This window comes from Labrus mixtus, chromosome 10, assembly GCF_963584025.1.
Source record: "Labrus mixtus chromosome 10, fLabMix1.1, whole genome shotgun sequence".
Lineage (NCBI taxonomy): Eukaryota > Metazoa > Chordata > Actinopteri > Labriformes > Labridae > Labrus > Labrus mixtus.
Window position 1 is genome coordinate 17,304,315 of NC_083621.1, and position 18,019 is coordinate 17,322,333.

Consider the following 18,019-nt stretch of genomic DNA (forward strand, 5'->3'; position numbering starts at 1 on the left):
CAGGAAGTGACTGTGTGCTGGAGGGTGGTAATCGAATCTGTGATTCATTTTTCATTTAATCTTCACTTAACCTTTATTTAGCCAGGAAGGCTTGATATCAAAGTTTCCCCAAAAAATATTTTAGGTGGAACCTATACCGAATTATAAAAAACAGAAAACACACACCCACAGACACACGCACAAAAAAAACCATTAAACTGACGCAGCATGTGGTGTGATACCTTTTATTGGTAAGCTTCTAGCAGTAAAATATTTTTTTCTTCCACTAAACTGATTGGCTCATGACGTGTAGTGACTGAAAGCAAAGCCGTATTGGAGCTACAGACTGACTCACAGTTTGTTTTCAACAACTTCCAGGCGTCTGGAATCTTCCTGAAATGTTCTTGAGAAAAATCAAACTCATTTCAACACTTGAAGAACTTTCTTTAAACCTTTACATACAGCCTACAATTAAAATAAAGGGCAAATTTATCTGCATTCTCGAAATGATGAAAGCATCTGTTGAGAATACTTTAGAAATTGTCTGTTTTATGCCCAAGCAGTAGCAGGTTTCTTTGTGTCAGTGAGTTAGAAGCCCAGGAGGCATTGTCCCAGCAGAAGAAGCCAGGCTCTCAAGTAGATGGAGCTCCCCCAACCTCCAGTGAGGCGATCTGGCCCACCCAACGTCCCTGACACCCAGCCGCTACCATCAGACTGTGTCGTCCCACAATCACTGCCATCCTCATTCATTTTTACACCTGTCCAAAGCAAAACAACTTTGGGTGTCTGAGCCAAGCAGACGGAGCATTGATGTGGCCTAAACAAGTTGGAAAGGCTGATTGAACCAACTAAATGGTCAAAGATACTCAATCAAATTGGTATTTAACAAATTACACAGGCGAGCAACAGGTGAGTGTTTTTTTGGGGGGGTTTATTTTCAAGTCAATGGATGAAAGGCAAAACAAACCAAAGTTTCATAGCCCTTAAACAATAAATGATCAAAATCAAGACAATACTAAACCATACAAGCGCTGGCTATGTAACCGCACATGATCTAAAAGTTGCACTTACTGTAAGCCCAGGCTGATAATCAAAATGAAACAAACATAGTGAAATAAAGCTCACTTTAAATGTCTAGTAAACAAAAAGGCCCACTCATTTATTGCAGCTTTTAACCAAACCATGAGGACTGTGACGTACCCAGGCGTATAAAAAACATCTCTTAGTGTTGATCTAAAATATGAGAGATTTGGCCTTCAAAAGTCGCCTGGATAGGATGTGTGAGCGGCGTATTAAACATCAACGAGAGTGCAGCGTGTTGTATGCGTATGTGTGCTTATGAGAAAAGACGCAGCATGGCTTCAAGGGGGAATTATGACAAATTCAGTCGACTGTTTACCTTTTCTAGCAAAGACGACAATTGTGAAGAATGATTGCTCTAAATTGTATGGCTGTGAGGGACTGTATGATAAATAAGTATGTTTGCTGCTTGTTTAGAGCCCCGTTTCATGAATAAATCCATATCAATCTCCACTGAAACTGTAATTTTGAAATAATTGACGTACATCTTGAGCAAAATGGAATGCGGAACATGGGGTGAGCAATCATGTTTTTGTGGATGAGATGGAAAAAGTTTATATCAGACGATGAGGAGGAACTGGTCAAATTCATGAGAGGGAAGTGCCGGGCTACAATTTGAATAAAGAGGAGTGTATTCGGTTTGCAAACAGAAAATCAAGGCAAGATTAACGCTTTTCTGTGACTTTACAACTAACCTATAGTTTTCATTAAACAGGAATGTTTACAGGGCGCTCAATTATTACAAAGGAAAAAAATAGATAAAAACTGAAATCATTAGAACTTTAACTTTGAAGGGCATATTCAAATACACGTCTGTATAAGGGAAAAGAGCATATTTTCATATTTAGTACTACCGTATATATTCTGGTAACATACCATTAAGAGCCATTCTCTCTTTGTAACAACAAATGTTACATTAAAAGACCTTTCTAGCTTGCCCTGTTCTTCATCAGAAATCCAACATTTTTATCATGTCACTCCTGCAGCATAATACGAACAAACAAATAGACTCTAAAAACAACTGAAGGCATTCACTAAATAAGAGTGCTTAAAGTCTACAGGCCCTGGAATCACACCTGGAGGCTGACATGTTCACGAAAGCATCAATAACTTGACTGAACAAGATAAAGGAGAAAAGCAATCAATCGTAAAAACTTAAAAAACTCAATGAAATGTTTTGTGACAAACAGACTGAAATGATCAAGGGTCATCCTCTGGGGTTTATCAACCTACCTACAAAATTCAAAAGACATTTTTTGCAGTAATAGTTGCATGAGTTGTGCACATCCATAGACTAACTTACTCATGTCTAACATGTATTTTACTAAAGGCTTAGGGCTTGAATACTACAGATATGGTTCAAATACCAACCCCCTCTGGTTTGTATATCATTTCCCACCATGATAAAAGTTTACTCCAGTTATGAATACTTCGATATTTCTGTAAACGATATTATCAGACAAACCAAACTCTTTCAGTACAACTATCAAATCAAGAAAATAATGTTTTATATACAAGTATTTTCTGACTGCAAGTGAGTTAAGTTTTGATACCTTGAAAATTTGAAATCAATATAAGCAACTGAAGGTTGTACCGACAAAGCGGACACTCTGTCAAAAGGCCTTCAGTCTTCTATTTACTTAAAGATGTTGAAGAAAGAACTAGACTGATAAAAAGCCAAAGCCTCTTCCTTTAAACAACAAACAAAAGCTGTAAGTACCTTTTGGGAATACTACAATGGAAATAATGACAAAAAGAGTCCAGCACTGCGGGGCCAAGACGCTCCCAGTGGACACAATACTTTATCTCCTTGCCAAACAAGGCTGAGAATAAACGAGCTGCAGGATCAGAGAGAGAGACTGTTGTCCTTCACTTGCTAGACATAGCATTGACCTTTCTATACTTAAGGGCTCTTGGTTGGCCCTCCAAGTTTTTTAGTGGCCTGAAAGTGCAAGATAGGCTTCATACAGGCTCTTTTACAAAAGTGTGTTGACCTGTTTGTCCTTCAAAAGAAATGTAACTTTTTGTCCTGTCATGAGTCATAAGGCCGTTTTTGTTGGTCTGTGTACACGCAGCAGAAAGGGAGTTTGACACCTCTCGATACAAGTCCTCGTGCCGATTGCAGAACAAAGATGAATAAAACTGCTTGGGGGTCACAGCGGGACAAGGCTCCTGTGTTTCTGCTGACTCTCCTCTGTATAAAAGCCGTACTGCAGTCTGTAAACAGTTACGTTCCTGCTGCAAAACTGCGAACTCTGAAACCTTAAGATTCCAAAGTCTCACACTGTCAGGACACTAAGCTACATCCAGCACACTCGTATTTCACTACTCAGCCACTCAGTGATCATTTATACCAAAGGAAATCTAAAAGAGAGGCATGGGTCAAATGTTGATTACTCGTGTTTTCTCTCCCTGGACAGGAACTGTATTTTCAAATGTAATAAAGTTTCTATGTTTCTTCCTGAAGCTTAAATCATTTGATTCCTGTGTTTAGAAAATAAATACAATAAAAATACATTGCACTAGTGGCCGCATTGACACGCAACTTTATTGGCTCAGATTATAACTATGTTTTCAATGTGAAATTAATATTTGTTTGTTTTTGGCAAATTAGATGCGGGCATTTTGTCACATCTCACTTTAGAAGCTTAAAAAGGAATAAAGTTGTGTTTAAATGAACACTGGTTAATTAACTATGTCACATGACAAAAAAAAGTAACTCAGTAGCTTCCAAGTATTGGACATGTCTAACCATTCCTTTCTTCTGTTAGGTGTCAACTTAAGCCCTGCTAAGCAGAACAGAAGGGCATGCAAAAATAGCCTGGTTCATTCATTCGCCTTAATGGACGGAAATGTGTACGCATGCTCCAACTGAGGGGATACAGGTCATCTTTTCATGTCGTTTGACATTTTTTCAGGACCCAAAAATGATGTCGGAGGCTAGAAAATGTTGCGTTAACTTGATCTGGACACTGACAGTGAGGAAACAACAAAAAAAAAACAATGGAGGGAAGAAAGGGCAGAAGGCATAAGAAAAGCAGAGGAGGGCTGAAGTGAGGGGAGATGAAGTTTGAGGGTGATGTTGACCTTCCCCCATCAGCAGGAGGTAAGTGCTCAAGACAGAACTCTTCAGGCTGACCTGTCTTCTTACAGTTTGGCTACTCCGGCTGTGCTTCTTGTAGCTCAGCTGGCTCACACAGAGCTACTGTTTGGATGTTTGTGGAGAGAGTTTCTCATCGAAACATAACGTGCCTTGCATGTTCAGACATTATTCTGATTAATTACAACCTTCTTTCACTTTCCAATGTAAGGTGTTATAATCATCACAGGCGTTTTGAGGCATAATGGTCAACTGATATCTAATTGATAGAGCAAACAATTATATTTTGGACCATGGTTCCCCAACCCGTTTTTTGCCTCTGACACCTAAACAAAGCCAAGACTACCTCCAACCATTTTTCAAATGTTGCAGTAGTTTTGGGCGGTTTGTTGTTTCCATTTCTTAAATTCTCTTGATGAAAAACATGAAGAGTAAAAGTAAGTTAATCTCACAATTAATAAAGTTATAACTAGGGCTGGGCACGTTACCGTGTTATTTTTGCGTTAACTAATTAATCAATTATCGCTAACAATTATTTTATCTCGCATTAACGCAGTTTTTATGATTTATTTTCTTATTGTAAAAGTCTGCTGCTCACTGGCTTTTATTTTGTAAAATTCCATTGTGAGCGAGCCTAGTATGTTGCCTACTGCTGCGCATGTCTGCTGCGGCGCTCACAGGAAAGAGGAAACAGCCAGAAAAGAATTGGCAGATAATCAAGCATGGAGAAGTGTACGGAACTTTTACATGGCCATTTTCATTTTGAAGTTCTTCCAGACAGCTCAGTCGACAGAGCCAAAGTTATTTGTAACCACTGCGAAGTTGAATTTTCTTATCACCGGAGTACTTGATAAGTACTCCAAAATATGTTGCAGCTAGAAACTCAGGCGGACACTGAAAGGTCGTTTCACTTGTCTTCACTTTATTTAAGCGTTTAACAAAGACCCAGTACCTTCATTCACTCCGCCTACGAGTCTCTTCAGCTGCTGAATAATAACTACAGCTTTCTTGCTAACTCCGGAGCATCACAACAACAACACTCTTCTTCTCTGAACTCCTGCATGTCACTGTCACTCACAGACTCCACCTAGTGGTGTAGATTATGCAGCACATTTAATTAATAACATGTCAACATGGACTGCTTGAATAATGTTGCAGTTCAGAAAAATACATTAACATTAGCAACTTTGAAGATGAATTCAAAAAGATTATAAACTAAAGAATTTCAAAATGACACGTACAACAAAAATGTGTTTTTGTGGGGTCCCCGATAACTAAACAATAAACATCAATGTTCTCAATTGACCTGTCACACTCTCCCCCACTTTAAAAATGGCGTCCCGACATTTTCATTATACCGCTTAGCCGAAAACCTTTCTGGGCAGTTTTTTTTTTATATAACAAACAGGATGACATTATGCCCTTGCAGTGGCAATAAGCTTTGGTTTTGTATTTATTTGCTTTGATTACATTGTTTAAGTTGAGAAGTACATTTACAATAACAGTGCGCTATACACTACTTTTGAATTCATTATTGGATTTTGCTTATAACAATGCGATTAATCGTGATTAATCACAGGAACTCATGCAATTAACGTGATTAAAACTTTTAATCATTGCCCAGCCCTAGTTATAACCAATGAATTTGTGCCAAGTAGGGTTGTCACAGTTGTGCAATTTAGACAGGGCTCTTTCTCTTTCAAACGTGGCAGCTTTGGGTTAAAAATATATTCTGAAGATCTGTATGCAAGTTTAAACTAATACGAAGCTAATCATTGTAAGCTTTCTAGCTCCATCCACCCGTCAGTTAAGAAGTCAAAAAGCCTTTAGGGTGAAATGTAAAATGTCTTCAAAACTCTAACTGACTAAAGTTGAGTCGAGATGATTTTGGATTAAACTTTGAATAACGATGACCTGAATGACTGAGAAAAACCATGATGGGTGACTTTCCATCAACAACAAGCCAGACTTTACTGCCCAACATCAGTGTTGGAGAACAGTAATTCTCTTTTGGCTGAAGAGGAGAAAATCCCTGCAGTCAGGTTTAACATTTGGTGGAAAGCCTGAAACCAGGACAGTGGAGGCAGGAGCATTAAAGCATAGAACATTAAAGCCTTGGTTTTGAAAGACATTTTTAGGTGTAATGTTTGGCCCTTGTATTTTAGAGTTTTTACTTTTCACTTAGCTCAGGCTAATACAAATGAACTGTTTTTGATATAAAATACATAAAGCAAATGCTCTTTGGAAGATAAACTCAACTGCTTTCCTCTCAATATAACTAATTGTTGCTTTTAGTTTTTATTGTAATGAATGTAGTACTTTTCTTAGAGTTCTCTGTGTAACAGACATTTAGATCTACAGTCGGTTTAGCACACCACAGGTCATCTGATCCTGGGGTTTTACTTCTTCTAACAGACACGAGGTAATTCAGATGAGGCCGAACAGCCGCTGAAAGCAAAGGCCAAACAGTAGAGGTGAGTTACATCCACAAGACTTAAAGGTGAACGTGTGCAAACATCATGTTTCTGAAAGGGTAAAAACATGACAGCACCAGTCCAGCAACATGCAGCATGCATTCCCGGTGGCACGCCACCTTTGTGCCAGAGTGCTCCAGGATGAGGTTGAAAAAAAAAGAAGAAGAAAGAAACAAGAGGAGAAGAGGAGGCTCACGCGACATCCTCCCGTCCTCTCTTGTTCCCGTCAACAGCTTCACAACACACGCTAGCTGTTCTACTTAAGCCTGTGGCAAAGTGACTCAGACAAAGGAAGCAAAAGTAAAACCACCAGTGCAGCTAAGAAGCTCTGCACAGACAGGAAAAGAAGGTTTGGTTTCGTGTCTTGCTTTGCAGGAAGTATTGGTAAACGTGACTTGTGTATTTAAACATCCTTTAAAATGAGGCATTATGGAAAGGAGAACTGTCTAGACTTGAGTTGGATTTCCCATTAGTCGTCTTATTATGTGGACAATTTGGTGTGACGACAGCATCTTTCAAATGATTCTGATATCATTACTTTTTGTTGTAGATAAATTGCCATCATGAATGGGGCATTCTATATGTTGATAACAACCCATTCATTGTGTCCTCAGCTGAGACCACAGGGGCGGATTTCTATCTGCAGCAGTGTACTCTTGGAAACTTTCAGCTCTGAGAATTCAATGAAGTATTACATTGTACAGATACGATTGTTTCACCACTTAACATTTTAAGCACCAAACGTTTCTTTTCCAGCATTCAGATCCATTTTTATTTTAGGCATTGTGCCTTTTTTGCGCCATGATATACTGTAATAATAATCCAGTCTTGTGTCCTCTTTTGCTTATTTTGAAATTTGCATTTAAACACATGGACTTTAAGAGTTATTGTGTTGCTGCACTGTTTAAGCCCTTCACACAAGTTTATATGTAGTAATGAATGCTATTATGAGATTTTAACACAGACTGTAAATATTAATGGACAGAGCCTGAGTGACATCACCCATCTGTTACTGCAGGGGTCTTCTGGTGTCCCATCATCATCCGATCTAGGTGAAATTTTGACCCATCCATTTCCCCAGACAGCTCCCCCAAGCGATGTACGGGTCTTTATCCTATGACACGTCCCCTTGCCTTGAGTAACACCTACACTTGGCTGGTAAATGCTATTACACAAGTATTCACAATCCAAATGGGAGATATTGTTTATCAAGATTCAGGAAGTTTAAGAACTCTATTTGCCACCAGTAAAGACAGTTTATTTGTATAGGGTGATGGGGTGGTCATTAAAGTATTCAGTGACCTTTTTCCCCACTGATACTACATGTTTTTAAATTAAACAGTCTGTTATACGAGAGAGAGCAGCTGTGGTCCATTCAAATGTACTGAAATAATAGTATTTCTCAAGTCTTTTCGGCATCTCCTTCATGGAAAGGTTACGTTTATGTCCGTACAGACAGACTAAAGGAGGTGACGTACATGGCAACGTACATAGTTGTACAATTCAGAAAATGTGAAGGAGTTTGCTTCTATGTTTTCTATGAAATAAAAACAAGAAATTACCTAAATACAGGTGCCTAGGACTTCTATTTTGGTTGCTGTGGTATCATTACAGGTTTCAATACTGTTTGGTTTTTTTGGTATTGTATTGACATTTAAACGTCTGATAACTTGACGCATTAGTATACACATGTAAGATATTTTCCATCTAAGACCATATTTTGCAACACATTATCATGTGAAAAAGAGAAAAGTCTTCTGTAAGGGATTTTATCTTATGGCACTTTTCATATAAAAGTCCAGACTACACTCTATCATCATTATATACGGTTGACAAGACTCACTTAATGCAGCTCTACGAGCCCGCTCACTGTTGAGAATTTAAGTTCCCATTTGAAGTTTATAGGCTGATCAAACCTCAATCAAAGGACTCGACCTTTGGCAAACCTTGTTGAACCCTGTAACATAACTGTATCAACGTACATAAATCTGCAAGAAACAAGAACAAGTCATGTAGCAATTCTACAGCTGCCACTGAGAGGCTCTCTGATCCAAAGCAACAGTAACAGTAAAAGTAAGCTCCTCAGCTAAATTAGAAAAGAGTTCACTTCAAAAGAGATCTCCCTGCATTGAAATGAACTGACCTTTCCAGCTGGAGCATGAGTCAGAGCACAGCTGAACAGAGAGACAGTCGCACAGTCATTTTCTCTTTTACCTCCTATCTGACTGCTTTAGCTCAAACTGAAGCCACTGATGGAAAAGAGGGTTTTTTATTGAAACAACTGAAAACGGTAATGCATGCCTCTTTTTACATATCAGCTCTCCTCAGTACTATCATGACAACAAAATAACTTCCCAAACATCTGTCAATACTCAACGCACTGTGACATTTTCCACCACTTTGACAACATAGATCCACACAAAGATGTTTTGTTGGCTGAATGATCTCCCATTAAGCAGAGACAAACTGAGTGTAAAACAAAATATGAGACATCTAAAACTTAAGCACCTATTCACTTGAATGTTCCCTCTCTTTCGGAACTTTTAAGATGAAACGACCTTCAAGCAAATGTTACAGCTCTGCTACTCTTTCCTATATCACACAAGTCTTTCTTGGATGTCACAGTTTGAGGTTTAGTGTGTCTGTGACCTGTTTGAACACTCTTAAATCCTGTAAGCTCACTTTGTCTAAAGGCATGTTTTCTTTTTTTTTAAAAACCTGAGAGGGGGACAGGGAAAATATCTGATGAAATAAGGGAATAAACACTGAAAACACTGAAAAGGGTAAATATATCTCTTGCAATTGGTTCAGCACATTGTTATCCAACCTTAAATTATTTATTGGAATTGGCCAATGCAAAAGCATTCAAAGGGCTGGAAACCTTTAATTGCACAATACTTCCCCGGTCTCTTCACCCTTTCATTGCATTATTTGGTGTTGTATGTACTGTATGGTACTAAATAGTCATATCATGATGGTGTGATAGCTCATTGAGGATGAGTTGATTGAACTGTTTTTATGTAAATCCTTTATAACCTTATATTCATTTCCTTGGATTTAATCTTTGCATAAACTTTAGTTTGGAAAAATTAAACACATAATAAAAAAATGTGATGCAATATGGACACTTTGTCAATGGAATCCAAATTAATTTCCCAGCAGATTCAGGTATATATTTCTCTTCATTTGCATTCCCTTTTATTTTTGTAAGATGGAGGCAAGGACAAATACTGTGTACGTACAGTAAGAGGTCTAAACACTTGACATATTGGGGGTTAAGAAAGGTTGTGTCATCTGATGTTAGAAATACTATGGAAATATGTTTAATTTGCATTTTATTTGATTGTTGTTTAATGTCTTTGTTTTGTATTATTCTGGAAGTTTTTTTTACTAAGATTTCAGTAGATGTGTGGTCCAAAAAAACGTCCAGGAGCAATCATTGTATAAATACCATCTGTAGGTATGGTTGGTTAAAGTAAACAAGAAAAAAAGAAAAAAAGAAGTTCTGCTTCATTTCTTTGCCACATTTGGAAGAAGATCTGAAACAATCTGTTGAAGCGAAGATGCACCTGCTCTGTGTAGAGCCGTTCAGGGCTTTGTTTCTTGTGCACAGTCAGTCTCTCTCTTCGCTGCACACTTAGATAACCTTGCACTGCAGAAAGAAGCACATTGCTAAAAACACAACAGTGGCATTGAAGACAAAAGCTTCTCCCTCCGGACAGACAAGAAATGACATCTGCTCTCGATTCAAAGATTCTCAGAGGCATTCTCTTCAAGATCCACACATACGCCAACGACAATGCACTGCTTCAATCTCATCATGTATTCCGATTCAAAACTAAAAGCAATCTCCTACTCGCAGACATGCATGTAGGAGCAACGACGTCCTCCGGTCCCCTGTCCCTCGCCTCTTTCATTCAAGCATGCGTCAATGGGATCCCTCTGGAAGCGTCTTTTCTTGTTGCTGCACCGTCTCTACATTCTCAACACACACTTTGCTCCGTGCCAATGAAACCCTGCGTTGCCTTGCAAATGACCTGCAGTCATGAATGTATGCATTTATTCCCTTGTATTAGCTTTTCAACATGCATGTGCAGAAACCTATAGAGTGTGTCAAATGTCATCTGCATAATTCTCTACAGGCTCCAATCAAAGCTAATATAGGAAATGAAGATCCTGCGGCTAACAAGCGCTGCGCTTCTCTAACTGAATGAGTCTGCCGTGACTTGAGGTTTAACTCCATGTGAAGTGCGGCGAGTAGGGAATGGTAATGAACTGAGGCTGGACATTTCTAGTGTGGAAAACCCTAATTTCACATTTTCACAAAGTAGAACTGTGAATCTGTCAAAGTCTGATTACTGCACGGCCATATACCTGGAGTTGGATTGCACATTTCTGTAGTAAAGTTAAATTAATAAATTATTACAATATACGTCCCTGCTTCCAAAGTGCATCTTATTCCCTGCTCTGTTTTCCTTCTGAATACCTAAAGCACTCCTTTGTGCTAAGAAACCAGCATCTGTATCACACTCACACTGAGATCGCCACATTAGTCTGCAAAACTATGAACTCCTCACATTTCCCTCCTCATTCGAGTGATGTGATTTGAACTGCAGCCCTAACATTCATCATTTAATTGAGGCTTCGATGCAAAGCACTTAACATTGCTGTGTGTGGGTAGGATACACAACACCTTTTCAGAAAGTGAACCCTCTATTCAATTGTTGACTTCAGATGTTACATATCGCACACTGCCAACAAACACTGCACCAATTACAGGATTTGGAAATAGACCTAATTGAAGATAGATGAAAACTTCAAACAAGCAGATGTAAGTTTACAACAAGGAAGCAATTAATCCAAGTTTGATAAGTAAACTCTTTACAGACTGCATGTGCTTTTTCAGGCACACTGGAGGGACAGATCTATCTTAGCTCACATTCAAAGATTTCTTTAATCTTAACAGATGTTGAAAATTTAAGAGACCTTAAACATGACAACAAATAATGATAAATTAAAATCTGGCAAGAAAATCTTAAGAAACATTTTATTTTATTTTTTTCAAATCAACACTTTTCTTGCTAAAAGTTTGAACAACAAGCTGCCTCCACACATGGCCCACATGCTGTTGCGAAAGCAGAATTGGAGAAAGTTCAAACTTTAAGTAGACATACACGAGGAGAAAGGAAGACAGTAGCTGGGCAAGCTGGTGTGTGTGAGAAGGAGGGAAACAGGAACCGATTTAAGAAGTTTGTGAAGACACTAAAACAAGGTGGAGGAAAAGGTAACCTAAAGACAGATATGCTAATGTAAGGGTAATGTATATTATCTACAAATTAATTTCTCAAAGATATACAGTGATCATTTAATTGAAATTAATTTGATATCGGTGCTACAGAATGCTGAAAATAATTTGACTGCTGCCTTGAATTTAAAGCTGATGAGAAAAGGATGGAGAGCTACTGACAACAAACCACCACGCTTCTGATTTGATACCCAAGTCTGCACGTCTTCTTTGTAAACACACTGAAGAGTGAACGTGAGCTTCCATCCTCCTCATTACTCCGAGTTTGCTCATCGATTTCAGAGTGCCTGCTGCGAACTCAATTACTCCTTCAGTTCCTTGTTTTTGACAAAGTAAGCTGTTTAGAAGACCTCATTTAGCCTTCTTTCTCTTTAACAGCAGCGGGTCAGTTTGCAATTTGCAATCCTTCCATCCCCAAATTAAATTAGTGCCATCCATCACATTTTGCTACAAAAAAAAAAAAGTTATCAAATTCAGGCTCACTGGAAGAATCAATCGAGCAACTGGTTTTAAAAACCATGTTGAGCGGGAGGAGTTGATTAAACTATTTACTGGTAGCTTTTATTGGAAGCACTTTGAAATATTAATTGGTTTTCCAGCTCAGGGTTCTTGTGGAGGAAGGTAGTCCAAATGCTTATCTCGCTACCCGAGACCTTCTCTCTTTCTAAGGGAGAGTTGTTTCCAGGGAAATCTGGTTGCATAACCCCTCTGATGTCTTTTGGGTGTGGCCCCGGGTCCCCAACCACTTTATGTCTAAAAATACCTCCACATTGACACAAGGAATCACTGTTTTTTTTTTCTTCACATTTTGGTTATACATGACACTCATGAGAGAGATTACAGATGCTAGATGTACCCCCTTTAAGACCGTCTTAACAGGACACTGTTACTTTACTTCGTTCTCTTCAAAGCCACCAAACTTCATTGAAAAATTTGACAAACCGTACATACATTAAGGCACTTACTTTGGCTGCAGTGTTTGTGTTATGGTTATTTGAATCACCAGTCACACAACAGTACAAACTCTCTGACTGATAGCAGCAGTGGTAGACAAGCAACTCCTCAAAGTTTTAGTTAATAGATCAGATAGCTTAGAAGAGAATGATGTAACAGCTTTAAAAACGTCTTACTCTTTCACAAAAAGTCCCATCTCTGTTGAAATTATGAAATTATAATAAGCCATGGTTACAGTTTTGAATCCTCAAGAATGTTTTCCCCTGGCATTAGCAAAACATGTAGAGATTTTAAGAATGTAAAATGTTGGTTGAAACTCTAAAACATGAAATTTAAAAGAAAATCTACTCAAAATGAGCTTATGTGTAAAAACAAATTATCCACTTTATCCATAACAAATTTCTTCTGGAGTATCAAAAAATATCTACAATAATATATTGATATTCATTATGTGTGTTTTTTAAACAATGTTGAATCAACCATGTTTGATACTATTATTTTAATGATCCCATTTCAACACCTTTAACAGTTCTTAACAACATAAACTATAAGCGTTGGTTGCATAAATCAAATGGCTATTAAGCATTTGAAATTGTAAGCTAAAGCTGTTGTGACAGCTCTGATTTTTATCAAATGAGTCGAGTTACTGATAATGATCTTTAACTGGGTAGAAGTCTGCCCCCAACGTGTCTCAGCACCTCCTGTCTGAATCACAGCGATCGGACCAGAAGACACGTGACAAAAACAGAGTTTAAGGATCAGCAGTCCTCGCTGAATGGGAATCAATAGCAATTGGAGGACTGTTTCTGCTATAAATAGCCTGGCAGAGCTATTACAGGGAACCGTGTGCTGCTGCCTGAAACTGTGCGAGGACGGAGAACGGATGGGAAGTGTGTGTGTGTGTGTGTGTGTGTGTGTGTGTGTGTACCGACACGACACGTGGCTGGTAAGTTACTGAGTTTCTTTTCTATTCACGTGACACCAAAAGGCACACACACTCACACCCACACTACTTGATACACACACATGTGATTGCAGTTGAACACAAATCTCTCAGCAACAAACACTCCTTGAGACACACAGGTGAAATAACCTCTTGAGACACATACCTGAAGAGCAGCTGCTATACACACACACACACACACACACACACACACACACACACACACACACACACACACACACACACACACACACACACACACACACACACACACACACACACACACACACACACACACACACACACACACACACACACACACACACACACACACACACACACACACACACACACACACACACACACACACACACACACACACACACACACACACACACACACACACACACACACACACACACACACAGTAGGTAGGTTTTAAAAGAGGTACTTTCAGTTTCACATACAGATGACTGGATTGACTATAAAAGTTGCAGCCAAGTCCAATGCTCTGACTTCCTAATTGCAAACTTTCTGTTCACACATTAAAGTACTTAACTACTATATACAAAATGTGCTGATTATATCATTTAACCCTCAGAAGTAGGGAAGGGGATCAAAACTCTATATCTTTATTTTCCCGTGACAAGAATCGCCTTGCCTCGCTACGCTGAAACATTTTTGACTTTGTTTGCAGGCAGTTAGGACACTCCAATAGTAAACAATAGACTCAAGCTGATTTTGTCGCTGATGCTCGCTCGTTTCACATGCTGTTAGCACAGGTGGAAACACAAGTTCTAATCATCTTATAAAAGCAGTTCCGTTAAAAATGTATCGCCGTCTTGTCTTTCCACCAAATATTAGAAAATTCTCTATATTGTATCAATAGAGAATTTATCATAAACTTATTTTTTATCTAATCGAGCTGATTTGCCTAATCTCCAGATGTGGAGGACTTGTGAACAGCAAAGTGCATTGAGGACTTAATGATTCTTGATTAGTTCCTCTGGCTCTTTAGTACCTGGAACTTATTGATCAAGAAGCGATGATCACTTAGTGGCTCCTCAGAAGCCGTCTTCCAACCACAGATTCAAACCAACAACAGTCTGAGCATGACTTCTGATCTCAGGGCTACAGCTCTATCTGAAGCTGTCTGTACATTTAAAAAACCTCATGCCAGGGGGATGCCTCTTTTCAATTTTCACCAGTAAAGTACTTTATCGTGCACTTTTACCCCCCTGTGAGTTTTTTTTTAAACAAAGATACATGTAGAGCTATTAAAGAAATAGCTGCTTGTCTGCACATTTGTTGACTCATTAAAAAGAAGGCTTTTTTTGTTGTTGGCTATGATCCCTTTAAAGTGCCAGCTGGAATGCAGATTATCACTGCTCCATTTTTTGTTATTAAATGAACCTAATAAAAAATACAATAAAAGAAACTCCACACAAGTAAGTTCAAAAGCTTTGCAGCACCCAGGAAGGAAGTACAAAACAGATACTGATCTATTGTTCCTGCACGGGCCCTGAAACGAAGGCTTTCTGCTGAACTTCACTGTGTCTGCATCAGAACATACAACCGACGGAAGGAGGAAATAATCAGAGAGCTGGTTTGAAGTCTGGTAAAGGGGAATGCTGCCTATGACGCAAGGCTCATCATAGAGCATCCAACATCTATGCACCGCAGCCAAACTGATGGACTTATTTCAGCCGTTACATCACTCTCTAAAAGCCACCAAACAAATACTTAAACATAATTTTTCCTTGCTAATGTGAGTGTTGCTGATCTGCCTCTTCCTGTATCAGAAATGTTGTTTGTGCTATTTTATGCCATTAATGGCTAAGCACTTAAACTAGCATATAACCAATTAAAGGGATCAATGTGTAACCACATGAGCACATGCATGTGGACGTTAAACACAAAGGGGATCAAAGGCTGGCTGTTAGCACTGCTAACCACATCCGGCAAACCGATTATACATTCTTTACTAGCATACGCTGTGATCCTGCTCGATCCGAAGAGATCACACAGCTAACAATAACGACTGCACAACACAGATACAGGGTTTTCTTCCCTTTAGACTCGTGGACTAGTCTGAATTAAAAGTTCCCTTTGATCAACAGAGAAATGAGGCTCGGTGATTACTTACATGTGAAGATGACCAACAGGGTGCGGAGCAAAAGGTCGACGGGCTTCTCCCACCTCTCCGACACACGGGCCAAAACTGGTGGAATGAGAATCTCAGCTGGTACGTAGAACTGCAGGGCGAAGGTGATGAAGATACCAAAACAGTAGAGCAGCTTCACGGCCTGGTACATCCTGGAAACAAGCGGGTAAGAGGAGAGAATGACAGAGACACATCAATTAAACAGAATAAATGAGAAGGATTTGAGTAGTAAAGTAACAGCCAAATATCCATTAATCATCATATTTGAATCTGTTCAATGTGCTGAAATGCAGCAAATCAAAAACAGATCATCAAAAACAAAACAAGCATCAACACAAGGCCTTAATTTTCATGTTTAAGATCAATGAGGAAAAATATTACAAGAAGAAGAGGAATCAATTTGTGGTCCTTGTAAAACAAACTCACTTTTTAAACTGAGATGTCAGTAATTATAGACTCAGAGTTTTCAACATCATTGAACAGACAAGCTATTCTACTAATTAGCGGCATCAGTCCAACCGTTTTAAATGCCAATCTGTCTCCTACCGCTGTGAATATACTAACAAGTAATGAGCGGACACATCCAATCCGAGGGTTTGGTTTTCTACCTTTATTATCCCTCAAAGTCTAAATGAGCTGAAAATGAGTACACAATGTTCCTGTGCTTTTTTCCTTCACACAGAATAAAAGATGAATGGTGTTAATCAGGACTGCAGAGAACTAGAGAAGAGGACACACACCACAGATTTGTCAGTAAAGTTAAGTCTGCTTTGTGAAGTGAAGATTCATTTCCTAACCTACTTTATGTGTGTGTCTGGATTTTTAGATTTCAGATTAGCTCTCTGTCTGCATGTGCTGAGCCCCAAAGTGAAAGTAGTAATATTAGACAGATTCAAAGCTTTTGTTTAATTATAATATAAAATATCTATTTAGAAACCGGGCCCGGATAATCATGAAACTCTGTCTGGGTTTGTGCGTACATGGGAAACATTCTCAGGTAAAGTGTTATACACAAAAGCAGGAAAGCCCATTTATGAGAACTGATGAGTTAACTTTTCAGTCAAAAACTTAGTCTGAAAAAAAAAAATCACTGTTACAAATTTATATTTCATCGTTTGACCAGATAAAGCACCAAAAGTACAACATAAACAGCTGCTTGACTTTTGTTTATTACAATCACACGTATTGGTTTCATCTGTGCATGATTTCTAGAACCTTTGTGATGAAATCCCCCAAGTTGAGCTTTGGGAAAAGTTGTTGAAAGTCAAACTAATTTAGTAAAATTAAATGTGCAAAAAACACAACTGAAAAAAGAAAGTACAAGGATTAAAACAGGCTCAATAAGATGGTTAGATAAATATTATTTTTGAAATGGTCCTACTGTCTTGTTAAAACAGTTTGTAGTTCTACTGAAGCTGACCACTAGAGGGCATCATAGGAAAACTGTACAGAAATTCAACTCCCATTCAGCACTACTGTTGCCTCTTTTAGTGTAAAGCTTTGATTGAACAACCACCAGCCTTCAGGAAATGCTGTGTAGAGTAATAATTTGACTAACACTTTTCCTAGCCTTAATTCTGTGTTGGTATTGAGATGCAATAAATTGGGGAATTGAAAATATTGTCACACACTTTAATAAACAATTAAAATAAATGCACTAATAAAACTTTTGATTGGTGGCAGAAGCAAACTACCGGAGGAAGCAAGTCAAAGCTTTTGTTATCCATTTGTCATTTAGACCCAAAAATAGGAGAGAAAAAAAGAAAACAGGACTAAGATTGAAAAACCCCACAAATACAAACCTTTTATTTAAATAAAAAACAAACTTTTTGTCTCACCAAAAACAGAGAAATAGCACTAAAGGCAAACTTTTACATCGCTGTTTTTACAAGGCGTTCGCGGTGGAAACACATGTCAGAGTCGAATAGAGATTAAAAAAATCTCTAGCATTTAATAACTCTCTTTTGTTCAGTTTTGGAGAATATTTCTCCTATCTCTCCGTTGTCTTGCTGCATTCTCC

General features: G+C 38.5%; 1 protein-coding gene across 2 annotated transcripts in view; it reads right to left on the reverse strand.

Annotated features, from left to right (window-relative positions):
* The window catches only part of slc36a1 (solute carrier family 36 member 1), a 39,359-nt gene that overhangs the window by 6,581 nt on the left and 14,759 nt on the right, over positions 1–18,019 (reverse strand). For both annotated transcript variants that reach the window (XM_061048572.1, XM_061048573.1), the window contains exon 10: positions 15,982–16,151. In XM_061048572.1, coding sequence (XP_060904555.1) covers positions 15,982–16,151 — 170 coding nt within the window. The remainder of the gene's footprint in view (positions 1–15,981; positions 16,152–18,019) is intronic.